The 24,362-nt window shown below is 40.5% G+C and overlaps 1 protein-coding gene across 6 annotated transcripts; it reads right to left on the bottom strand.

The window, feature by feature from the left end:
* Positions 1-1,571: 1,571 nt before the first annotated feature.
* Positions 1,572-23,698, bottom strand: LOC117075863 (zinc finger protein 682-like). Of its 6 annotated transcripts, XM_033198627.1 has the most exons (6): positions 23,510-23,697; positions 17,170-17,242; positions 14,907-14,986; positions 12,805-12,931; positions 12,176-12,271; positions 1,572-3,265 (listed from the first exon to the last, which is right to left on the bottom strand). In XM_033198627.1, exons 3-6 carry the CDS (start codon positions 14,919-14,921, stop codon positions 2,229-2,231), a joined length of 1,275 nt encoding a protein of 424 aa, XP_033054518.1. In that variant the 5' UTR covers positions 14,922-14,986; positions 17,170-17,242; positions 23,510-23,697; the 3' UTR covers positions 1,572-2,228. The 6 variants fall into 6 exon arrangements, with proteins under 6 accessions (XP_033054518.1, XP_033054519.1, XP_033054517.1 ...); XM_033198628.1 differs by lacking the exon at positions 17,170-17,242 and having other exon boundaries at positions 14,907-15,004; XM_033198626.1 differs by lacking the exon at positions 17,170-17,242.
* Positions 23,699-24,362: the final 664 nt, after the last annotated feature.

Here is a 24,362-nt window from a genome sequence, read left to right as displayed (position 1 = left end):
AAATTTTGAGTTATTTGTTGATTGTACTACAGGACTCATTCTCTATTTTTTCAAATTATTCCATGTCAAGTGCCTTGAGTAACTGTTCATGACATACTATGAAATAAAAAATATTGATAGGGATGGATTACAAAAGCAAACTGAAAAAACATCCTATGAATTGTTTCATTTTATATATATATATACACACACACAAAAGAATATACTTATATCCATATAACAAAAAATTAATTAAAATCTTTTTAGATAGAATAGCTGTTATAAACTGCTTAAGTTGCACATTTCATCAACATTTAATGAAAAACATCAATTTCTCACAAAAACTTCAAGCAGTAGAAGAGGTAACACTTCTTAATTCATCTATCAGCCAGTAATACCATAATACCCAAATGAGACAAAAGAATCACAAGATGACTATGAAACAACATCCTATTTAGACACAGAAATTCCAAGAAATATTTAAAAAATGAATATAAAAAGGTGTAAGAGTGATTACATACCATGACTAAGCAGGGTATTTTCACAATGCAATGTTGGTTTAATATGATACAATATTACTTGAACAAAGTAACAATGTAATAATTTAAATAGAAAAAACTTGATAAATTCAACACCTGTGAATGATAGAACATCAAGAAAACTATTAGAAGAAAACTTTTGAGAATTGCTAAAATGCCTCTATGAAAACCCAAAATCGGCTAGGTGCAGTGGCTCACACCTGTAACCCAGAACTTTGGGAGGCTGAGGTGGAAAGACTGCATAAACTCAGGAGTTCAAGACCATTCTGGACAATATAGGGAGACCCCATCTTTACAAAATATTAAAAAAAAAAAAATTATCTGGGCATGGTGGTGCATGCCTGTTGTCCCAACTACTCAGGCAGTTAAGGTGGGAACATCACTTGAGCTTAAGAGGTTGAGGCTGCAGTGAGCCAAGATGGAAAACCCCACACCAAAAGCTAATATACTTAATGGTGAATGACTGGGGGCTTTATATGCAAGTTTGAAAACAGGACGAGAATTTCTGCTTTCACCACTATTCACCATTGTACTGGATATATGAGCCAGAAAATTATACTAGAAAAATCAACACAATTCTCCAGATTAGAAAATAAGTGGAATAGTCTTTTATTGCCATAATGTCGTATTTTAAAAGTATAAGAAATTCATTAAAAACCTACTTGAGGCTGGGCACGGTGGCTCACATCTGTAATCCCAGTACTTTGGGAGGCCGAGGTGGGTGGATCACAAGGTCAGGAGATGGAGACCATCCTGGCTAATATGGTGAAACACCATCTCTACTAAAAATACAAAAAATTAGCCAGGCGTGGTGGCAGGCACCTGTAGTCCCAGCTACTCGGGAGGCTGAGGCAGAAGAATGGCGTGAACCCGGGAGGCAGAGCTTGCAGTGAACCGAGATCCGGCCACTGCACTCCAGCCTGGGTGATAGAGTGAGACTCCATCTCAAAAAAATAAATAAATAAAAAATAAAAATAAAAAATTAAATAAATAGATAAATAAAAACCTACTTGAGCTAATAAAGAAGTTCATTAATGCCACAAGATCAACATGAAAGGTTATATAGTACTTTTATATCATAGCAGTAAACAAAATAAGAATTAAATTAAAATTTCATTAATAGTATCCTAGAAAAAAAAAATTAGAAACAAACTTAACAAAATAACTGCACATACTATACACTGAAAATTATTTAAAATGCTGAAAGAAATCAAAGAGCTGAATAAACTGAGATATACTCAATATTCAAAGATAACAATACTGAATTTGAAGATCAAAATACCCAACAAATTTATCTACAGATTCAATGCAAATTCCAATGTAGCTTTTCTTTAATAGAAATTGACAAGCTCTTCCTAAAATCCATATAAACATGTAAAGAAAATCAAACACAAGAATTCTGAAAAATAATAACAAAATTCAGTAACTTACACTCCTGATATAAACTCTTACTACAATGTTACAGTAATTAAACAATATAGTACTGGCATAAGGACAGATTTATGTAGACCAAAAAAAAAAAAGAGAGAGAATTAAAGTTCCATTAATGAACAAATTAATCTGTGGTAAAATTATTTTTTTCTGTGAAAGGTGTTTTGACAGTCATTATATTTATAATAATTCTTTAGTTCAACATGAACTCTGATCCTGAGTAAGACATGAACAGGTATTAAAGGCTTTGCCACATTTTTTACATTTGTAGGATTTTTCTCAGGTATGAATTTTCTCATGTTCATTACGGTCTGAGCAGTGGTTAAAGGTTTTGCCACATTCTTCAGATTTGTTGCATTTCTCTCTTGCATGAATTCTCTTATGGTTTGAAAGGCTTGAACAAGATATAAAGACTTTACTACATTCTTCACATTTGTAGGGCTTCTCTCCAGTATGAATTCTTTTATGCTCAGTAAGGTGTGAGCACCGGTTAAAAGCTTTGCCACATTCTTCACATTTGTAGGGTTTCTCTCCAGTATGAATTCTCTTATGTTTAGTGAGGTTTGAACACTGGTTAAAGGCTTTGCCACATTCATCACATTTGTAGGGTTTCTCTCCAGTATGAATTCTTTTATGTAGAGTTAGGTATGAGAACCAGTTAAAGGCTTTGCCACATTCTTCACATTTATGGGGTTTCTCTCCAGTGTGAATTTTCTTATGTTTGGCATGGTTTGAACTGTGGTTAAAAGCTTTGCCACATTCTTCACATTTATAGAGTTTCTCTCCAGTATGAATTATAACGTGATTAGAAAGGCTTGTGAAGGATTTAAAGACTTTGCCACATTCTTTACATTTGAAATGTTTCTCTTCATTGTGAACTGTCTTATGTTCAATAAAGCATGAGCAGTGCTTGAAGGCTTCCCCACATTGTTTACACTTGTAGGATTTCTCTGCAGTGTGGATTCTCTGAAGTGGAGTTAGAATTGAGGATATGTAAAAGGAATTGTCACATTCTTTACAGTTGGAAGATATCTCTCCAGTATGTCTTATCTTATGTCTATTTAGATTTGATGGTTTACTGAAGATGTTCATGCATTTATTAAATTGAAAGATTTTGGTATGGGTAGTTGATAAAGATTGGTTAAGTCCATTATAACATTCTTTCTGCATCTTATATTCACTCACACTTTCCCAATCTTTCTTTAAGTGTAAATTCTCAGTGCCACAGCTTCCATATCTTCCCAGTATCACTTTTTGAAATGAATCTTTTATACTATGCTCTGGCAAGAGATCTTGGGTGAAATGAGAAGAAACAGCTGAAAAAAATTAAAATATCAACTTACTGGACTTAGGTGAATATAATCTAAAAAGATAATGTATGAAATTATACTAAATACATTAGCAAGATAGCATAATAAAATACTACAGGCCCTGATTTTTTCATGAACATAATATAACAAAAATATACTGAACAAAATGTCTTTGTGAGAACTCTAGAAACCATATTAAAAGCCACAGACAAGGAGAAGGAAAGCTTGTTACATTTACCCACCACAACTCTTTCTTCCCCTCAATATAGCATAATGACTTCAGGAATAAATTCCCAACTCCTAGCTTCTCCTTCAATAGAAACAGTAGTGGCACATATGCCCATACTTTTGATAGAATTTCCAAAGACTAGTTTCTGTCTCCCATGACCCAAAGTGCTGGAAGGAATAGTGGTAGAATAGAACCAACCTTTGAATCACAGGTTGGTTCTGCTGAGACCAAAGGTAAGTAATTGTCACAGCAGCAGAGAAGCTGCAGTACCACAGACAGACAACAGATTTAGCAAATAATTGAGTAGAGAAGAAGAAAGAAAGAAGAAACAAGGGTAAACCTCTTTAACTGGAAATTAAACACAAAATTCCAGAGAACATACATCCTGAGAATAGGTTTGAGAGGCTCATGGAAACTCTAACCTGAGTCACTTGGTGTCAGACTACCCAGGACAAGGCCATTTTATAAAGATTTTGACAGGTGGATTTTAGTGCCCAAATCTCAAACAAAGATTGCTACATATACATTAGGATAACATGGCTCAATCAACAAATAAATAAATAAATATCCAGAAATCAACCCTAAAGAAATGGAGATGTGTAAGTTACCTGAAAAATTTGAGATAACCATCTGAATAATGCCCAATGAGTAAAACGGGAAAACACACAAAATTAAGAAAATGAGAAAAGTATAAAAAGAAATTGTTGGGTTGAAGCACGAAAGAAAAAACCCTGACAAATTCTCAAATGTAAAAAAATAAATAAATTAAGAAGCTCAACACATTTCAAATAGGATAAACACAGACAGACCCATAACAAGATACATTACAAGCAGTTTCAAAAAATTACAGATGAGAAATCTCAAAAACAGAAAGGGAAAAGCAATGTGTCACCTATAAGCATGCTTCTGTGAGATTACTAGAGCATAGTTGTTTCATATATCATCATTCTAGTACTACAGAAATTTTTGTGTATGGGATCACGGGGCACACAGAGAAAATAGGAAACCTGCCCTACTTGAAGAAACAAATCTCTAGAAACTGACCCTTAAAAAAGGGAGATTTTTGCATGTTTTTGACAAAGAATTTAAACATGTTCAATGACCAAAAGTAGAACACATATAGATAACTATACAAAATCAGGTTGGGCATGGTGACAAGAGCAATACGGTTTATAGAACGTAAAATACTCTGCTTATTGTTCATTTAAAAATAAATCCTGGCTATGTACAGAGGCTCACACCTGGAATTCCAGCTTTTGGAAGGCTGAGGCAGGAGAACTGCTTGAGACCAAGAGTTCAAGACCAGCTTGAGTAACACAGTGAGACTGTCTCTACAATTTTTTTTTTCAATTAGCCAGGCATGGTGGTATACGCCTATAGTCCCAGCTACTTAGAAGGCTGAGGTGGAAGGATCACTTGAGCTCAGGAGTTTGAAGCTACAGTGAGCTATGATCATACTGCTGCATACCACCAGCCTGGATGACAGAGTGAAACCCTGTTTAAACAAAACAAAACAGAAAAACCATGCATGAGGAAAATAATACATCAACAAAGAGATTAAAAAAAAAAAAAACTATAAAAAAGAACCCAACTAAGCTGGGTGTGGTGGCTCACGCCTGTAATCCCAGCACATTGGGAGGCTGAGGCAGGTGAATCACAAGGTCAGGAGTTCAAGACCAGTCTGGCCAACATGGTGAAACCCCATCTCTACTAAAAATACAAAAAAATTAGCCAGGCGTAATGGCAGGCACCTGTAATCTCAGCTGCTCGGGAGGCTGAAGCAGGAGAATTGCTTGAACCTGGGATGCAGAGGTTGTAGTGAGCAGAGATCACTCCACTGCACTCCAGTCTGGGCAACAAAACAAACCTTTGTCTCAAAAAAAAAACCCCCAAAAACCTAACTAAAATTGTTGAGCTGGAAAATACACTGTGTTGAAAAATTTACTAAAGAGCTAAAACAGCAGACTTAATGAGGCAGAAAAAACATCAGCAAATTGAAGACATATCATTTATAAATATTGAGTTGTACGTAACATTTAAAAATGGAAAAAAATGAAGATGAAATATTGGACTTAATGGAAACCATTCAGTAGACCAATAAAAAGATACTAAGAAGATATAGGTGAAAAGTGGTAAGTTATTTTTTTTAAAAAGGGGTGGTGCTGAGAACTTCTAAAATTTCAATGAGATAAAATCAAAAATATTACTAAGGATACTAGATCTAAAAGAAATTTACTTTCAAAAATAAGTGAAAAATAGGCTTCCAAGATAAACAAAAGCTGAGAATGTTTGCTGCTACTAGTACGGTCCTACAAAAAATGATAAAAGCAGTCCATTATGTTGAACAATAAAATGATGCTGGACAACATCATAAATTCATATGAAAATATAAAGCTGTTAAAGGTAAATATATACACAGATATAGAATTGTTGAATGTTACATAAAACCAAAAATTTTGTACAATGTGAAAAACAACATAAATCTCCATAAATCTGTTAATAAATGCTCAATATAAAATGATATAATTTTTGACATTAATATCAAATGGGGGATATAAAGATAAATAATTCTCATACTCAACTGTCGGGAAGTTATGAGATAGATTATTAGAACTTTAAGAAGTTTTATGAACTGTCCATTTCTCAAGGTGATCACAAAGAAAGTACTTACAGAAGTAATGCAAAAGAAAATGAGAAAAGAATCAAAGCATGTCACTACACAGTCAACAAAACAAAAAGGAAGGCGGTGAGAGAGGAAATGAGGGACATCGTATCTACAAGGAACAGAAAACAATTACAAACAAGATGGTAATAGTACTGCCATTTCCTTTAGGAATTATTTTAAATATAAATGGATTAAATTCCTTAATGAAAAGAAAATGGCTGAATGGATTAAGAACAAACAAGATTCTAAAATATGCTGTATACAACAGACTCAACTGTAGCTCTAAAGGAGTCAAATTGGCTGGAAGTAAAGAATGAAAAAATATATTCCATGAAAATAGTAACTACAATTGGGTGGTGTGGCCACAATTATACAAGATACATTTTAAATTAAAAACTGTCACACAAGACAAAGATTGATATAATGGTAAAATAGGCCCGTTTACCAAAAATCTTTAACAGTTTTATATACACACACTCCACACACAAACATATATATATATATATAGTATATGTGTATATGTGTGTGTGTGTGTGTGTGTATATATATGGAGCAATATTTGCTGCCACATATATGAAGTGAATATTGATGGAAATGACATAAGAAACACACAGCAACACAATTGTAGACTTCAAGATTCCACTTTCAATAATGAATAGAAAAATCACATAGAAGATCAATAAGAAAACAGAAAATTTAAGGATTATAGACTAATTAGACCTAACAGACATGTACAGAATTCTCCAGGAAAAACAGCAGAATACACAATATTATCAATTGTGTATTCATTCTGTTAGGACAAGTGACAACTTACCAAATTTAAGAAGACTGAAATCAAACAATGTATTTTTTCCTAACCAAATCCAAAATATGTAGAAATTAAACACACTGTTGAACATATTCTTGCTCAATGATTTTTTGTTAAGATATCAGTACTGGCCGGGCATGGTGGCTCACGCCTGTAATCCCAGCACTCTGGGAGGCCGAGGCGGGTGGATCATGAGGTCAGGTCAGGAGATGGAGACCATCCTGACTAACACGGTGAAACCCCGTCTCTACTAAAAACATAAAAAAATTAGCTGGGTGTGGTGGCGGGCACCTGTAGCCCCAGCTACTTGGGAGGCTGAGGCAGGAGAATGGCGTGAACCCGGAAGGCAGAGCTTGCAGTGAGTCGAGATCGTGCCACTGCACTCCAGCCTGGGTGACAGAGCGAGACTCCATCTCAAAAAAAAAAAAAAAAAGATATCAGTACCAACAGCGGTATACAAATTCAACGTAATCTCTATCAAAATCCCAATGGTACTTTTCTTGCAGAAATATTTTCCAAATCCTAAAATTTGCTTAGAAACTATGACTAGCTAAACACCATTTCAAAAAAAGAAAAGGATGGGTATGGTGACTTATGCTTGTAATTCTAGCACTTTGAGAGGTAAACATGAGAGGATCACTTGAGGCCAGGAGTTTGAAGTCAGATTGGACCCTGCCTCTATTATTAAAACAACAACAACAACAAAAACTATAAAATAAAAAGAAGAAGAGGCTTTACACTTCCTGGTTTAAACATATTACACAAAGCTATAAAAAGATAAATATTGATAAATAATGAAACAGACGAGAGAACCTAGATATAAACCCTTTGTATACAATCGAATGATCTCCGCAAGGTTGCTATGACCACACAATAGGGAAAGGAGAGTCTCTTCAACAAATCATGTTGAAAACTGAGTATCTACATGAAAAAAATTAAGTTGGACCCTTCCATTGCATTATATGTGAACAATATTTTAAAAGGATTCAATGCTTAAATGTAAAAATATAACAAAACTCTCAGGAGAAAATATAGAGGAGATCATGGCATTGGTCTTTGCACTGTTTTCTTGGATATGATGTCAAATGCATAAGCAACAAAGAACAAAAAAAACTGAACTACACAAACTTCAGAATTTCTGAACATTAAAGGAAACAACTAGTGGAGTGAAAATGCCACCTTAAAAATGGGTGAAAATATTTACCTATTAGATATTTGATAGGAGTTAATGTACAGAATGTATCTCTCCTAAAACTCAGCCCCCCAAAAGTAATAATTTGATTTAAAAATGGACAAAGGATTGAACTGACTTTTTTTTAAAAGATAATACTCAAATGGCCAACAGGCACTTGAAAGAATGCTGAAAATTACTAATTTGTAGAGAACTACAAAGCAAAATCACAACGAGGTATCACGTCACATCCATCAAAATGGTCACTATTAAAAACGAACAGAGCCGGCTACAGTGGCTCATGCCTGTAATCCCAGCATTTTGGGAGGCTGAGGCGGGTGAATCACATGAGGCCAGGAGTTCGAGACTAGTCTGGCCAATATGGTGAAACCCCATCTCTACCAAAAACACAAAAATTAACCAGGCATGGTGGTGCATGCCTGTAATCCCAGCTACTCGGGAGGCTGAGGCACAAGAATCACTTGAACCCAGAAGTGAAGGTTGCAGTGAGCCGAAATTGCGCCACTGCATTCCTACCTGGGTGACAGAGTAAGACTCTGTCTGGAAAAAAAAAAAAAGGACCAACAGAAACTAATCTGTCAAGGATGTGGTGAAATGGAAACCTGTGTGAACTGTTGATGAAAAAATATGACAACAGTCACTATTAAAAATATGACACGGCCGGGCGCGGTGGCTCAAGCCTATAATCCCAGCACTTTGGGAGGCCGAGACGGGCGGATCACGAGGTCAGGAGATCGAGACCATCCTGGCTAACACAGTGAAACCCCGTCTCTACTAAAAATACAAAAAACTAGCCGGGCGAGGTGGCGGCGCCTGTAGTCCCAGCTACTCGGGAGGCTGAGGCAGGAGAATGGCGTAAACCCGGGAGGCGGAGCTTGCAGTGAGCTGAGATCCGGCCATTGCACTCCAGCCTGGGCGACAAAGCGAGACTCCGTCTCAAAAAAAAAAAAAAAAAAAATGACACAGCCACTATTAAAAACCAGTATAGAGATTCCTCAAAACACTAAAAATGGAATTATCATATAATCCAGCAATCCCATTTCTGAGTATATATTCAAAGTACGCAACTCACAACCTAGAAGATATATTGCAGCATTATTCACAAAAGCCAAAATGCAGAATCATCCCTGATGTCCCCTAACTGATCAATAAAAATAAATGTGGCATATACATAAAATTGAGATTATTTAGCCTTAAAGAAGGAAATATTGTATGATAAGGATAAAGCTTGAGAATATTATGTTAACTGAAATAAGCCAGTAGCAGTGATAGTGTATGATTCTACTTCTATATAATATCTTAAGTAGCCAAGATCATATAGAAAGTTGAAGGGTGTTTGTCAAGGGCTGGAGAGAGAATAAAATGGGCAGTTCTTACTCAAGGAGTACTGAGTTTTGGTTTTATGAGATGTAAAATTTCTAGCAATCTTTTGCAAAACAATGTAAATATGTGTAACGTTACTAAAAATGTATCCTTAAAGGTGCTCAACATCACCGACCATCAAACAACTGCAACTCAAAGCCAGGATGACACATCACCTCACAACTGTTTGGATGGCGAACATCAAAAAGAAGAGAGATGTGTATTATTCAAGGGATGGACAAAAGCCCTGACTTCACTATTGCATAATCTCTCCACTTAAGAAAATTAATTTATACTCCATAAATTCATACAAATAAAAAAACTACAAAAGAGATAATGTGGCATATACATAAAATTGATATTATCAGCCTTAAAGAAGGAGGAAATATTGTCACCTTGTATGATAAGGATAAAGCTTGAGAATATTATGTTAACTGAAATAAGCCAGTACAAGTATTGACAAAGGTGTGAAGAAAAATAAATTCCATATATTGTTGCTGTGCTGTAAACTGATAGAGCCATTAGCAAAACCAGTATGGAGGTTCTTAATTAAAAAATGAAAAAGTAAAACTACCATATAATTCATCAATCCCACTTCTGTGTAAATAACCAAAAGAAATAAAATATCTCAAAAGAAAAAAAACTGTACCCTCATGTTCACTGCAGCATTCTTTCCACAATTGCCAAGATATGAAAACAACCGGCCAGGCGCGGTGGCTCAAGCCTGTAATCCCAGCACTTTGGGAGGCCGAGACGGGCGGATCACGAGGTCAGGAGATCGAGACCATCCTGGCTAACACGGTGAAACCCCGTCTCTACTAAAAATACAAAAAAAACTAGCCGGGCGAGGTGGCGGGCGCCTGTAGTCCCAGCTACTAGGGAGGCTGAGGCAGGAGAATGGCGTAAACCCAGGAGGCGGAGCTTGCAGTGAGCTGAGATCCGGCCACTGAACTCCAGCCTGGGGGGCAGAGCGAGACTCCGCCTCAAAAAAAAAAAATAAAAATAAAAATAAAAATAAAAAAAGAAAACAACCTAAATGTTTGCAGACACTAAAAATAAAAGTACACACACACACACACACACACACTCTAGAATATTATTCAGTCATTACAAATAATAAAATCCTGCCATTTCAACAACATGGATGAACATGAGGAAATTATGTTAAGTGAAATAAGCCAGCCACAGAAAGAGAAATACTGCATAATCTTTCTTATAAGGGGAATCAAATAGGGTTGAACTCATAGAAGCAGAGTACAAAGATGATTGCCAGAGGCTGGAGGTAGCGAAAATAGGGAGCTGTTGTTCAAAGAGTACAACTTTCCATGATAAGATAAATACATTTGGGGGATCTAGTGTACAGCATTGTGACTGTAGTTCATAATAGTGTTCTGTATGCTTAAAATTTGCTAAGATAGTTGTATCAAATCATCACATTGTACACAATACTTACACAATTTTTATTTGTGAAAAAATCCACATTACACACATGTACATATATACACAAATGTATACACACCAACATATATATGAATAACAGTTCCGGTCATACCAAACAAAATTATAAAATTATAGTTATTATAAACTAAGGTAGCAAGTGGAAGTTAAATATATGCTTAGCACAGCTCTAAGCTACCCAAATACATAGCATATTTAAGAAATCTAGGAAGTTGTTATGGTTTGGCTGTGCTCCCACCCAAATCTCGACTTAAATTGTATCTCCCAGAATTCCCACATGCTGTGGGAGGGACCCAGGGGGAGGTAATTGAATTATGGGGGCCGGTCTTTCCTGTGCTATTCTCATGATAGTAAGTCTCAGGAGATCTGATGGCTTTCTCAGGAGTTTCTGCTTTTGCTTCTTCCTCATTTTCTCTTGCTGCTGCCACGCATTTAGCCTCCTGCCATGATTCTGAGGCCTCCCCAGCCACGTGGAAATAGTAAGTCCAGCTAAACCTCTTTTTCTTCCCAGTCTCAGGTATGTCTTTGTTAGCAGTGTGAAAACCAACTAATACAGAAGTGAATAGATACACTAAACTATACTACAGTTGAGAATTTTGGGCAGAGTTTAAATTACCAATCTCAGTTTATACTAAAACAATAAATGTTTAATAAAAAACAATAGTTTCTTACATTTAGGGAGATGTCTAGTGTTCTTATAAAATTACTGAGTATAAATTTCTATAGAATGACATTTAAAACCTCTCTAGAATGGGAAATCACAAAGCAGAAAACATGTAACATCTGTTCTAGTGTTCCTGGGATTCTGAGCCAAATCCCACTACTCTCACACACCTTAGACATAATGCAAAAAAGGAACTTAAAAAATAGTTTAACAAACAGCTTTTCAAAAATAGATATTCCTGTGGCCCCAAAGCAATGGAAGAACAATCAGATCATACAGTCTGTTTCAAGCTATGAAGACGACTTTGGCTCTCACTGTCATCTTGAAGAAAGATCACTGAAGGGAAAGCAGAGCCCTAAAAGAATTTCAGAGCATGGGACAGAGGTGTTGGTTTGTGAGAGCAAGGGAAAGAAACTCAGGCTTCTCAGAAACCATTTCCATGGGAGCAGAGCTTCCCAAACCACATTTTAAGGTCTGGCTTCCTCCTTGATCTTTGAACCTCTCACCTGTATCATCTACTTCATTCACTCCCACCTACCTGGGTGTCTGCCTATTGTCTCATGTTTCTTCACATTCCACGGCTCATTCCTTTGCTCTAGACAGGTGATCAGGTCTGGCTTAGAGACAGCAATACCTGTTTCATTAAAAAAAAATTTTTTTAAAAGGATCTGTTTTATTTTTTAAAAAGTAGCATGACTCTTGCTTCGATTCTCTAATTACCAACCTAGTACTGTGCTCAGTAGAGAAATGAGGAAATAGCAGATTCTAGAAAATTAATCCCAAAATACTGTTTCCTGACAGAACCTTTAGAATATTTAAAAAGTATTTTAAATTTGTGTGTCCCTAGCTTCACTACCTATTGCTACTGAATCAAAAATTGGTGGTGGTAACTGGATTTTTTAGGGTGTAGCAACACTATTTTATGCCACTAAATTTCTAGAATTACCAGCACTAGAGTATGCACATCACCTCAAGAAAGGAAAGATAATGTCAAGATAAAATACCTTCAAGATTATTTTTTTCTACACCAACAAATCCCCAAGTTTTCCTTGAAAGCAGAAATCTGAAACTCATTCATGCAAAGCAGAAATTCCCAAAAATATTCTACAACGAAGGAGATACAATCTTTAGTGTAAAATAGAAATTGTGCATTGACGTGATCCTCACCCAGAGAGAGGAGGTTTCTGTAGTTTTCTAACATCACGTCCCTATACAGATTCTGCTGAGCAGGGTCCAGATAGCTCCACTCCTCCGGAGAGAATTCTATGGCCACATCCCTGAATATCAACAGTCCCTGGAAAAGAGAAAACACATACTTATCAAGTGGCCACAGGTAGAGTTCTTAATTTGATTCTAGGCACAAAGAGAGACAGAGAGAACTAGTTCTTACTTACAGAAGAGACTGAAATGATCAAATAATTGTAAACACAGAAATATTCTCTAACGTATTCTCTTAATTCTGAAGAAAGAGGATGGCATAAGCTCCACATAACCAGTGTAGATATTCTACTCTCGTGAATAATACAGTATAAAATTAAGGGCATCAACACAGGCACATACATTTTTTTCCCTGCTATATTTACATCACACAGGATAAGCTGTAAATGTTTCTCATATGTAGAAGTCATGATTCATCAGAAGGTACCCCTCAAATTTTAATGTGTACACAATAAACTAGAGATCTTCTTAAAATGCAGGTTCTGATTCAGACCTAGGGTGAAGCCTGAGTTTCTGAATTTCTAAGTGGGCTATACAGTGATGCCACTGTGTCTGGGCCAAGGAAAATATTCTTTCGAACATGCAGGAAGTGGCAGAGCCTGTGTTTATTTCAGTTTATCTAATCAATAAACAAACACTAGAGCCTTCATTTTCCAAAGCAAGCTATAAGCAAAGAGAATCTAAAAAGAAAGAACAGCTTCCCGATTAAATGTGATGGCTTATTTATATCAGTCAGTAAATCTCCCCAAGGTACTAAATAATAATGAGAAAAATAACTCTATAGTGCAAAAATCTGACAGAGAGCACCTTAACAAGTAAATAAAATTAAGATCAACTCTAATAGGATAAATTGACATCAAGGATGTCAAGGATAAAATGACATCAAGGATCACATACAAGGATCACATGACATCAAGGACACAACATCACCACTCTGATATTATTAGCCACAAAAATAGTAAATTACAATCTGAATCTAATCATGTAGAAACATCTGGTTTTTTGTTTTGTGTTTTTGAGACAGTCTTGCTCTGTCACTCAGGCTGGAGTGTAATGGTGCAATCTCGGCTCACTCCAACCTCTGCCTCCTGGGTTCAAGTGATTCTCCCACCTCAGCCTCCCAAGTAGCTGGGATTACAGGCGCACGTCACCACGCCCAGTTAATTTTTGTATTTTTAGTAGAGATGGGGTTTCACCATGGTAGCCAGGCTGGTCTTGAACTCCTGACCTCAAGTGATCTGCCCACCTTGGCCTCCCAAAGTGCTGGGATTACAGGTGTGAGCCAGTGTCTGGCCAGAAACATCAATAGGACCCGGTGTGTGATGTTCCCCTTCCCGTGTCCAAGTGATCTCAATGTTCAATTCCCACCTATGAGTGAGAACATGTGGTGTTTGGTTTTCTGTTCTTGCGATAGTTTGCTGAGAATGATGGTTTCCAGCTGCATCAGAAACATCAGTTTTATGCAAAGTTCAAGCTATAGATATTTCCCTGGTTCTTTAATCTATAACAGTGCTTTTCAATAGTGTTTCTTTAGCATCCTAGACAGCAAGTGTCTTCTAATTATTCTCTTTTCAGAACTTTTAAGTTATTCCAGGCAATGAATGCCATCCTCTTTAAATGTCTCTTTTCTTAATTCTGTTCTGCAGAGAGATGATGGAGCATGTGGATGAAATATAAACAGTGCATGGTCCCCTTCTTCACTGACACCTCAAGACCCAGCCCCATCCCCAGGGGTAATCCTGGGGATCCACACTTTTCCATGTTGATATGTCACAGAACATTTCAATACTGCCCATCATACATGAATGGTAAGATTTGGTCATGACATTAAGAAGCCTGGATGGAGAGAATGGAGAAGGTTCTGGTATACAGGAGGAAGGATTTTACAGAGCTCCTTGATTATCAATCATAAGAAAAAGAGGGGGGAAGTAGTTAGAAAGAAACACATTAGGCAGGTACATCAGAAGTACAGAAATAAAGGTTTGCAAGTTCTAAACACATAACGTCCCAGAAGAAAAGAGGACACATCCCCTGAACCCAGACACATTCACCTGAGAACCAGCCATTTCTTCCTCTTCTTCCTTCTTCGCTGGGATTCCTTCTCAGGTGAGATTATCTGGACAAATTACACCTGCATTTGAGAATATGCCTTTAAAGGTGTCAGCACAACCCTTTCAACTGCAACCAGCACACCTACAGGTAGAAGGCCCTGAAGTGCAGAAAAGGGAATACTCCCCTACTCTTTGTCACAGGAGAGAGGAAAAACAAGCTACCACATAAAGACCAAAAATTTCCTGCCTTCAGGTGATCTCCCCTGCTATGAACTCTAGCAATTTCTGGTACAGCAAAGGAAATATGGACCTTGGTGACCTACCCCTATCCAACCCAAGTAGAGCCCTCTGACCTCCTTGTGGAACTCAAGTCTCGTGACTGTATCTGGGAGCCCTCATGCTTGACTCTCATCTCACCTTAGGATCCTTGCGGGGCACTTACTTAAAACAACAATTATGCTTTCATTCAGACCACAGACAGGATCTTTGGAGACGGCACGTGTGATGGTAGTTCTCCAAACTGGCTATTTGATTCTAATTGGAAGCCTGGGCTGAGAACCACATAGCTGAATACTGTCTCTCAGGCTTCAATGTACATATAAATAATTTGGTATTCTAATTTGGTGTTTCCGCAGGTGTGAAAGGGGTCTGCAAATTGGCTTCTATAACAAGTCTTCTGATACTGTTCCCCCTGGACTCCTTATCAGCAGCACTCAGCGAGAGAAGGCAAACACAGCACAGAGTCCCTTGTACCCAACACTGGTATCACAACAGAAATGCTTGGCCGGGCGCAGTGGCTTCCGCCTGTAATGCCAGCACTTTGGGAGGCCGAGGCAGGAGGATCAGCTAAGGTCAGAAGTTCAAGACCAGCCTGCACTGGGAGAACAACATGGACATGGGCATTAATGCAATGTTCCATAATCCCCGGGATTTACATGAAGGGCCCAGCTGTATTTATCTGTTTCTCCATCACTGAGTTTTAGAAAGAAAATATATAGAATAAAAGCTAAATACAGACAGATGGGAGAGATACAGAAAGAAGGGGTTAGATGTAGTTGAGAGGGATTTTTCGTTGTCATGTTTGTATTTACTTTCTTATAAGTAGGAACTCCTGGATCTGCAGGAATGAAAAGCAACTTGATCTGCAGGAAGGAACAGGTTGCTGGGTGGCATGTCTCTAGCAGCACTGGTGTCAATGAAAAACAAAGGTCCCCAATTACACAGTTCTTTGTTCTCATTTATCTGCTTTTGGATTTGGGAAAATTGTGGGCACTTCCTCTGAAGAGATCACAGGAACCGCCATGCAAAACTCTGATGTCCTCTAACGAATTCTGTGTGGGAGATTTCAGGGTGGGAGACGGCCTGGGAAGCAGGTTGATCTGGCAGAGCGGGGCCAAGAAGCAGGCCCTCAGCTTCTTATCTTTATGCCTCTGGGTACTACCAGTTCTGTTTTTCCTAAGCCTGCCCAACAGACACTTGACTCCCAGAGTTTGTGTAATTTTAACCAATTTTAGCCACTTCCTCGTCTATTTTATAAGATGCAGTAACAAGCAATTTAACCAACACCCTTCGAGCTTTCTAGGACAAATATATTAGAAACTAAATATTTATTCTTGGCAAGGAAAATGCAATAGAAACAAAGATAATAACAACTCTTTTGTCCACGGATAGCCCTTCAGGTGGCAACACCAGAACTCACAGAAGAACAAGAAAAGAGAAGCGGCCTCAGTGAAGCCATAAACCCCTATATACCTCCTACCGCCCTTCTTTGTACGGACCACGGGATGCTGAATTCAACCGTTTATCCACTGGCTCTAGACTGAAAGTTCCTGGTTGGTAAGGACCCACGACTGTGTCATCTGTTTTTGTAATGGCCATATGAAATGGAAGCAACTGGTTTATCAGTTTGAGTCTTGAGATCTCCTCCTTGTTTTTTACCCAATACCAGGAAACTGGAGCCAGTCCCATCTGGATATCAATCAAAGAGATTCCTTTTGTGAGGGGGGGAAGAAGAAACATGCATGACTCATTTCTCTTCCTCTGAGATGGAAGCAGCTTTGTTTTTTTATTTATTTTTAATGGAAAAGAAAAACAGGAAAAAAGCCTACAGCATACAGAATTCCCAGGCCTGACCTTGCTTAGCTTCCAAGATGGGATGAGACTGCGCATGTTCGGAGTGGTATGGCCATAGACTGGAAGCAGATTTAGACCTTTTTATCAGTCTGACCTTAGTCTGCACTAATGTTTAAAGACTCCCCGGTACCTGTGACAAGGTCCTCAGTGACCTTGGGCTTATGTCCCCATGGTGATCTAGGCAAGAGAGATTCCGGCTGATACTGTGGGGCAAAAATAGAAAACAGGCCGGCATGGTGGCTCACAACTGTAATCCCAGCACTTTGGGAGGCTGAGGTGGGCGGATCACTTGAGGTCAGGAGTTCGAGACCATCCTGGCCAACATGGTGAAACTCTGTCTCTACTAAAATACAAAAAAATTAGCTGGGCGTGGTGGCAGGCACCTGTCATCCCAGCTACTCGGGAGGCTGAGGCAGGAGAATTGCTTTAACTCAGGAGGCGGAGGTTGCAATGAGCGGAGATCACCCCACTGCACTCCAGCATGAGGCTGGGTGACAGAATGAGACTCCATCTGAAAACAAAACAAAACAAAACAAAAAACACACAAAACTGCCATGGTGGAGTGGCAGATTCTTAATCCAGAGGAGATATCACCTATCCTTAATTAGCTAAATCTTGAGTAAGAGAAAGGACAACAGTGCTTCCATCTCACACTTTACAGGTGGGTGTGACTGTGACCATGGCTCTGTCTATTTTGTGGCCCTGACCTCGCCCTGCTGAGGTTCTTGTTTACATTTACAGATTCTGTCACTAGGTTCTTTTTTTTTTTTTTTTTTTTAACAGAGTTTCACTCTTGTTGCCCAGGCAGGAGCGCAATGGCACGATCTCAGCTCACCGCGACCTCTGCCTCCCGGGTTCAAGCGATTCTCCTGCCTCAGCCTCCCGAGTAGCTGGGATTACAGGCATGCACTACCACCCTAGCTAATTCTGTATTTTTAGTAGAGATGCAGTTTCTCCATGTTGGTCAGGCTGGTCTTGAACTCCCAACCTCAGGTGATCTGCCCACCTCGGCCACCAGGCTCTTTTTATACCAGGAGCTTCTCACACAACTGTAACAGGTCACTGGACTTGGAAAACTCAAAGAGTGCCACTCTGAAACTGGGGCTTTAAGATGTCTATGTCGGCCGGGCGCAGTGGCTCAAGCCTGTAATCCCAGCACTTTGGGAGGCCGAGACGGGCGGATCACAAGGTCAGGAGATCGAGACCATCCTGGCTAATACGGTGAAACCCTGTCTCTACTAAAAAAAATACAAAAAAAACTAGCCGGGCATGGTGGTGGCGCCTGTAGTCCCAGCTACTCAGGAGGCTGAGGCAGGAGAATGGCGTGAACCCGGGAGGCGGAGCTTGCAGTGAGCTGAAATCTGGCCACCACACTCCAGCCTGGGTGACAGAGGGAGACTCCATCTCAAAAAAAAAAAAGATGTCTATGTCAACACAGGGGCTCACGCCTGTAATCCCAGCACTTGGGAGGCCGAGGCAAGAGGACAGCATGAAGCCAAGAGTTTGAGACCATCCAGGGCAACAGAAGTGAGATCTCACCTCTACACAAAATAAAAAATAAAATTTGCCATGTGGTGTGGTGTGTCCCTTTAGTTCTCGCTGTTGAGGAAGGAGGATCACTTGAGCCCAGAAGTTTGAGGCTGCAGTAAGCTATGAATGTGCCACTGCACTCTAGCCTGAGTGAAAAGAATGAAACCATGTCTCAAAAAATAAAATAAAGTAAATAAAAGCTTTAAAAAAGGGGAGAAGAGCAAAATTTATTCTATTTTCTGGTGGGAGAATTAAGCCTCTTATTTCTAGCTGCTCTCAGTATAAAGAGCTCCTTTCATGTTTGGGGTATACAGACACCTGCAGGGGGGTGCTCCCCAGGAAGAAGTAACTGGGCTTTCAATGACCTGCCACAGCCCAGGTTCCCCAGGAAGAAGTAACTGGGCCTTCAATGACCTTCCACAGCTAAGTCAAGGGCCATCGTCTTGGACTCATGGATATCTGAATTCTGGTAGGTCTAGATTCAGGCACTTGAGGGTTAGCCTTGGACAAACTGTGCATTTCAAAGAGGGTTTGTCGGAAAGCAAAAAATAGAAAAGTGCTAGCAAGTACCCATGTTAAGTACCCAGCACAGGGTTAGTGAAGAAGTGGTTTGTGCCTACAGATACTGGCCCAAGTGAGGCTACGCTCCGGCTCACTCCTGCGTCCATGCAGGCAGATGAGATGACGGTCATATCATCCAAAAGCCTGGGTGGCTGGAGAGACCAGGTTGCTGGGGGTGGGGATAGGCCAGGAGTCTTCCAGGCACCTGTGTGGGTTTTCTATGGGAAACTCTAGAAGCAAAGGTGCTGTGACGGGATTCCTGAGGATGAAGCCTAGTTCTGGGAGAGATATGGCCAAGTCAGTGCCTAGTGGGTATGTTTACAAGCAGGTGAAAATCATGTAGTGGCAGCAGAGTAAAGAGGGGGTCTGTCTTCAGAACTCTTTGCTTCTAAGTCCTCAGTCCTGGCTGATCCTGAGAGGAAAGCTGGAATCCCAGAAGAATGTGCAATGTGCGTGCAGCATAACAGAGCTTCCCAATCCTGGGACACCCTGAGATGCCTCCAGCCCAGGCCGCTGTGATGTCGTCTTTTTTTTTTTTTTTTTTGAGACGGAGTCTCGCTCTGTCGCCCAGGCTGGAGTGCAGTGGCGTGATCTGGGCTCACTGCAAGCTCCGCCTCCCAGGTTCACGCCATTCTCCAGCTTCAGCCTCCCAAGTAACTGGGACTACAGGAGGCTGCCACCACGCCCAGCTAATTTTTTGTATTTTTAGTAGACACGGGGTTTCACCGTGTTAGCCAGGATGGTCTCAATCTCCTGACATCGTGATCTGCCCGCCTCGGTCTCCCAAACTGCTGGGATTACAGGCTGTGATGTCTTTTTTTCTGACACCAAATGTGTGGAGTTTGCTGAACACCAACCAATTCTCCAACACCAACAGGGTGTCCAAAAACTCAATTCTGACACCACCCAAAGTGAGCACAGGACCCGCAGGTTCAGGACTCAGTCTCACAACACTGCCCCCACGGCAGGGAGCAGTCACATGTCCCCGTGTGACTTTTGGGCTACTGCCTGTATATCAGAAACTCCCATCACCCACTCCTCAAGTTCAATAATTTGATAGAGCTATTCACAGAACTCAGCACAGCACTGTACTTATGTTTACCAGTTTATTGTAAAAGATACAACTCAGGAACAGTCAAATGGAAGAGCTGAATATGGCAATGGAAAGTCATGGGGGAAGATGGAGCGGGTAAAGAGCTGTGATTAATGAAATCCTTCAGCTTTGTGTTCTCCAAGAACAGCTTAATAAAAAGCAACACTCCTCTCATTATAACTTCGATGAAGTTCCTGCTTACACCTATCACAAAGCCAGCACAGACTCTCAAATTCCCATTTTTCCCCCTATAAACAGTCAGCTGAACAATTTTGTCTTCAGTTGTTAGAACAAAATACTTATTAACCAAACTGCTTAAGATTCTCTCCTTCTCCCAGGCCCCTGAATTTGTACCACCCTCTGCTTGAGCTAACATACAGCTCATATTTATGCCCCTCCTAAGGCTGATTTGGGAGTCAAACTTTCTCTAATCTAGGATCTGATCTGCCACCCTGCATCTTGTCCTCTCAATCTCACCTTTGTACTCTGGTTTGTTCCTCCAAATGAAAGCAAGCCCTTGTCTGCCTTAACCTTTGAGATCCTGGAAGATATCATACTTGGTGCTTTCCCTCTGTTGTAATACTCCTTTAGAATTAAGTAACTTCTTACCTAAATGTGAATTTCTTTTATTTGACAAAGTCTAGAAACAGTCCCAGAACAATAACAATTCCATCCTCAGAAAGAGCCTCCAGACTTCCATTCCGACTCCAACAGCACCTGCCTGTGGATCCCAGCTCTGCAGGGCTCCATAGCTCCTCTCAGTATGAAGTGCTCCTTTCATGCTGGGGTGTGTAGGCTGGGACACCTGCAGGGGAGGCTCCCCAGGAAGAACTAACTGGGCCTTCAATGACCTCCTTTTGCAGGCTCAAGATTGGCCTTAGCTTAGAGTCACTGGGCTCCGACTTCTATTTCCTAGTCCGGGTTACTCAGTTGTAAATGAGAAAATGCCCAGTGTTTGAAGGATCCAGCAAAATCACTCAAACACAATGTTTATTTAAGAGAATAAAATGAAAAGGCACTTACATTGTATACCTCAATAGAGAAAGCAAAACTATCAGTTTCAGACAATAAACATGTCACATTATTTCCATAATTGAAATTATTCAGTAAACAATCACATATGAACATATCTAGGAGATGCCAAGTCCCATCTTCTAAAATTCAGTATTAAACTCAGACATCTAGATAACAGAGATATCAACTCCACAAGTCCTCCACCCTGCAAAAAAGAGGAACTCATATTTTGATGAATCAATGTAATTCACCAATTAATCTACTACTTTTTTTGTGTGGAAATGTATTCATTTCCTATAGCCATACTGGAAGAGGATTTTCCCTATTACTTTCCCTGGTAGCATTCCTACAGCTAAGTCCTGGGATTCTGTTTAAAATCACCCTGTAAAAAAGAACAGGCCTGACAAACTTACTACACTCACTCTACTGAAGAAAAAGGTGAATTAGAATTTTTAACATATATATTTGACTATATAATGTCTTTTCTGAAATCCACCTCTTAAACATTTTCTTACCTTTGAAGCTCTCTACTGCTAAAATGCAATTGACAGTTAATAAAAAAACTAAGCTTGGAATAAGTGAAAAAAATTTTTCAAGGTGTAAAACCCAGGAAGTGGCAATGCTGATTGGAACACAGACAAATCTGACTCAAGTTCCAAGTCAGGCCATCCTATCACTTGGGACATTCCTCTCTTTCCATACTGCTCCCTGAACTGCTCACTGACCACCTTCCCCTTGCCCAGGAGCCACCACACTGTGCCCCAAGTGGTTTGACTCCACAGATTCTTGCACCCCCTCACTGGAGTGGGTTTTCCTTGTCCTTTGGAACAGTTTTTTCCCCTTCACAAGTCTGAGAGAACCCAGATGTCAGAAAGCATTTCTGCCTTATCTTCTCAAAATCAGCATCCAACTGGCTGACCAGCAATGTGTCCCCAAGGAATAGAAGCTGGAGTTGGGTGAAGACAATCTTGTGTCCTAAGGGATTAGCTTTGTAACTGAAGGGTAGAACCAGCTTCCTCTCAGCCCCAGGGCATCCATCTGCTCCCTTAAGTGGCTCCACCTCCATCACTGAGGCACTCAGTCCTCTGGGAGGAAAGGAACAAGGTGCTAATGGTCACTAAACACGCCTTGAGACCTTGAGACGGGACTGCTGGAGGCATCCCGGGCCACCCGCAGACAATTATGAAACCCAGGCACAGAAAAAGACTGGAGGGTGGCTGAGGACACATGATCTTGTACAATTTCCAAAGCAGAACCTCAAACCAAAGACATTCCGGTAAGGGTCTGTGCCTGGGGAAGATAAAAGGAGAAGAGACGCAAAGCTTTTTTTAAAGCAGTGTGTCAGGGGATTCTTCTCTGCTCACATAAAACGTTTACAAACAGAAAACAGAAGTCTAAAAAAAGTGCCATCCAATGCTTTGTGAAAAAACGATTAAAATACTGTGTGCGAAATGTACAATAAGGGACAAATAGGCTGGGGGGACAGGATGGTGGCTGTGAGACCCTGCTTGCAACACATCTGGAAACGCAGTGGAAAACCAGTCTCCCTCTGGAGTGTTTAAAATAATTAACTAGCAGTCAATTAGAATGAAGTAGCACTAGTACCATTGGTTCCTCAGGAAAAAAATCCAGCTCAAATTCATGTCTTGTAAATTACTACCTTAGGGAGAAACGATATTCAGGTTGAACCAGCCGCAAACCTCCAATTAACCTCTCATTACACAACCAGGAAATTTCCACCTGGACAGTCCAAACGAGGCGACTCCACGACTGTAACTGGAATTTCTGAATTTGGTTCGCTTCCTCATGTCCCTTACAAAAGCCTTTGCTCCAAGCACCCACAAACCATGACTGGGCGCTCTGCATTGATGAACAGCTCTTTGCTCCAATAATCTCTTTAACGTTAAAACCTTGACTCCCTTTTCATTTTTACCAGGAGAAAGGAGGCCTGGGACCCCACGCCCCACAGCTCCTCCCACGCAGTGGCTCCTCCTGGGTCGGGGCGCTCCCCCAGGCCCCTGCCGCCGCCGCCGCACAGCTGCCAGCCAGGGCCCCGGCCGGGCGGAAGTCGAGCACAGATGCGGACCGGACGCCGGGTGAGGCTGGCGGAAGCCCACATCCTGAGGCCAGGGGAAGCTGGGGCCGGGTCCAGCGGGGTCTCGGCTCTGCAGACTCCGGAGGGAGCTGTGGGGAGGCCTGGGGCCGCCACAGCCAGTTCCAGCCTGTTTCCATCAGCCCCCTGCCCACCTCGGGACCTCGCCCACATACTCACCATTTCCCAGCTTCCCGGGTGTCCAGGCTTCTTAGCTATGGATCTCCTGATACTTGCAGATCAAAGGGCAAGAGGCTGTGGCGGCCACCTGGGCTTCCCAGAGCGGAGCACGCCGAGCACAGAAGACGACCCAGCGAGTGCTGCAAAGAGAGACGAAGGCCCCGCCAGATCCCGGAAGCCGCGCCCTTCTGTCCGGCTGCCCGCCTGATTGGACGGTTCCTACGTCAGCGCTCCTGATTGGATAGGGCTCCAGGCCCCGCCCCCCTCAGTCACTGAGTGACGGAGGACGTGATCGGACGCTGGGCTGAAGGCGACAAAGTGACGGGTGCTTGGCTGCAGGCTTTTCATGCAGGGCTTCCTGCTTGCTCTGGGCCTGGCCCAGGCCAGGGGTATTTTCATTTAACCTTTTGTATAAGGTTATATCCATTTATAAATAATATATGTTATTCACAAATGAAAACAATATAATGGCAATGATTTTAACGTTTCAGATTTTATGACCTTTCTGGCCTCTGGTAGTTTGATCAGGCAGCCTGAAATTTCAAAAAGGAGGCAATCCTTTAAGAAATAAAATGTAAGCCACGTGTGAATTTTAAATTTCCTAATAACCACCTTTTAAACATTAGAAGTAACAGGTGAAACTGTAATAATTTATTTAACCCAATATATTCAAAATATTATCATTTAAATGTATGATCAATATATTAATGAACTATATAATTTTCGGTAGTCAATCTGTGAAACTCACTCTGTGTTTCACCTTCTCAGCACGTCTCAGTTCAGCCACATTCCAGGCCCTTAGTATGCACACAGGGCCAGTGGCTGTCACACTGACGTGCAGCTCTGAGGGAAG

The sequence above is a fragment of the Trachypithecus francoisi genome, unplaced genomic scaffold (assembly GCF_009764315.1).
Source record: "Trachypithecus francoisi isolate TF-2019V2 unplaced genomic scaffold, Tfra_2.0 Lachesis_group5, whole genome shotgun sequence".
Lineage (NCBI taxonomy): Eukaryota > Metazoa > Chordata > Mammalia > Primates > Cercopithecidae > Trachypithecus > Trachypithecus francoisi.
Note: the sequence above shows the minus strand (reverse complement) of the source record. Positions and strands in the feature narration are given on the sequence as shown.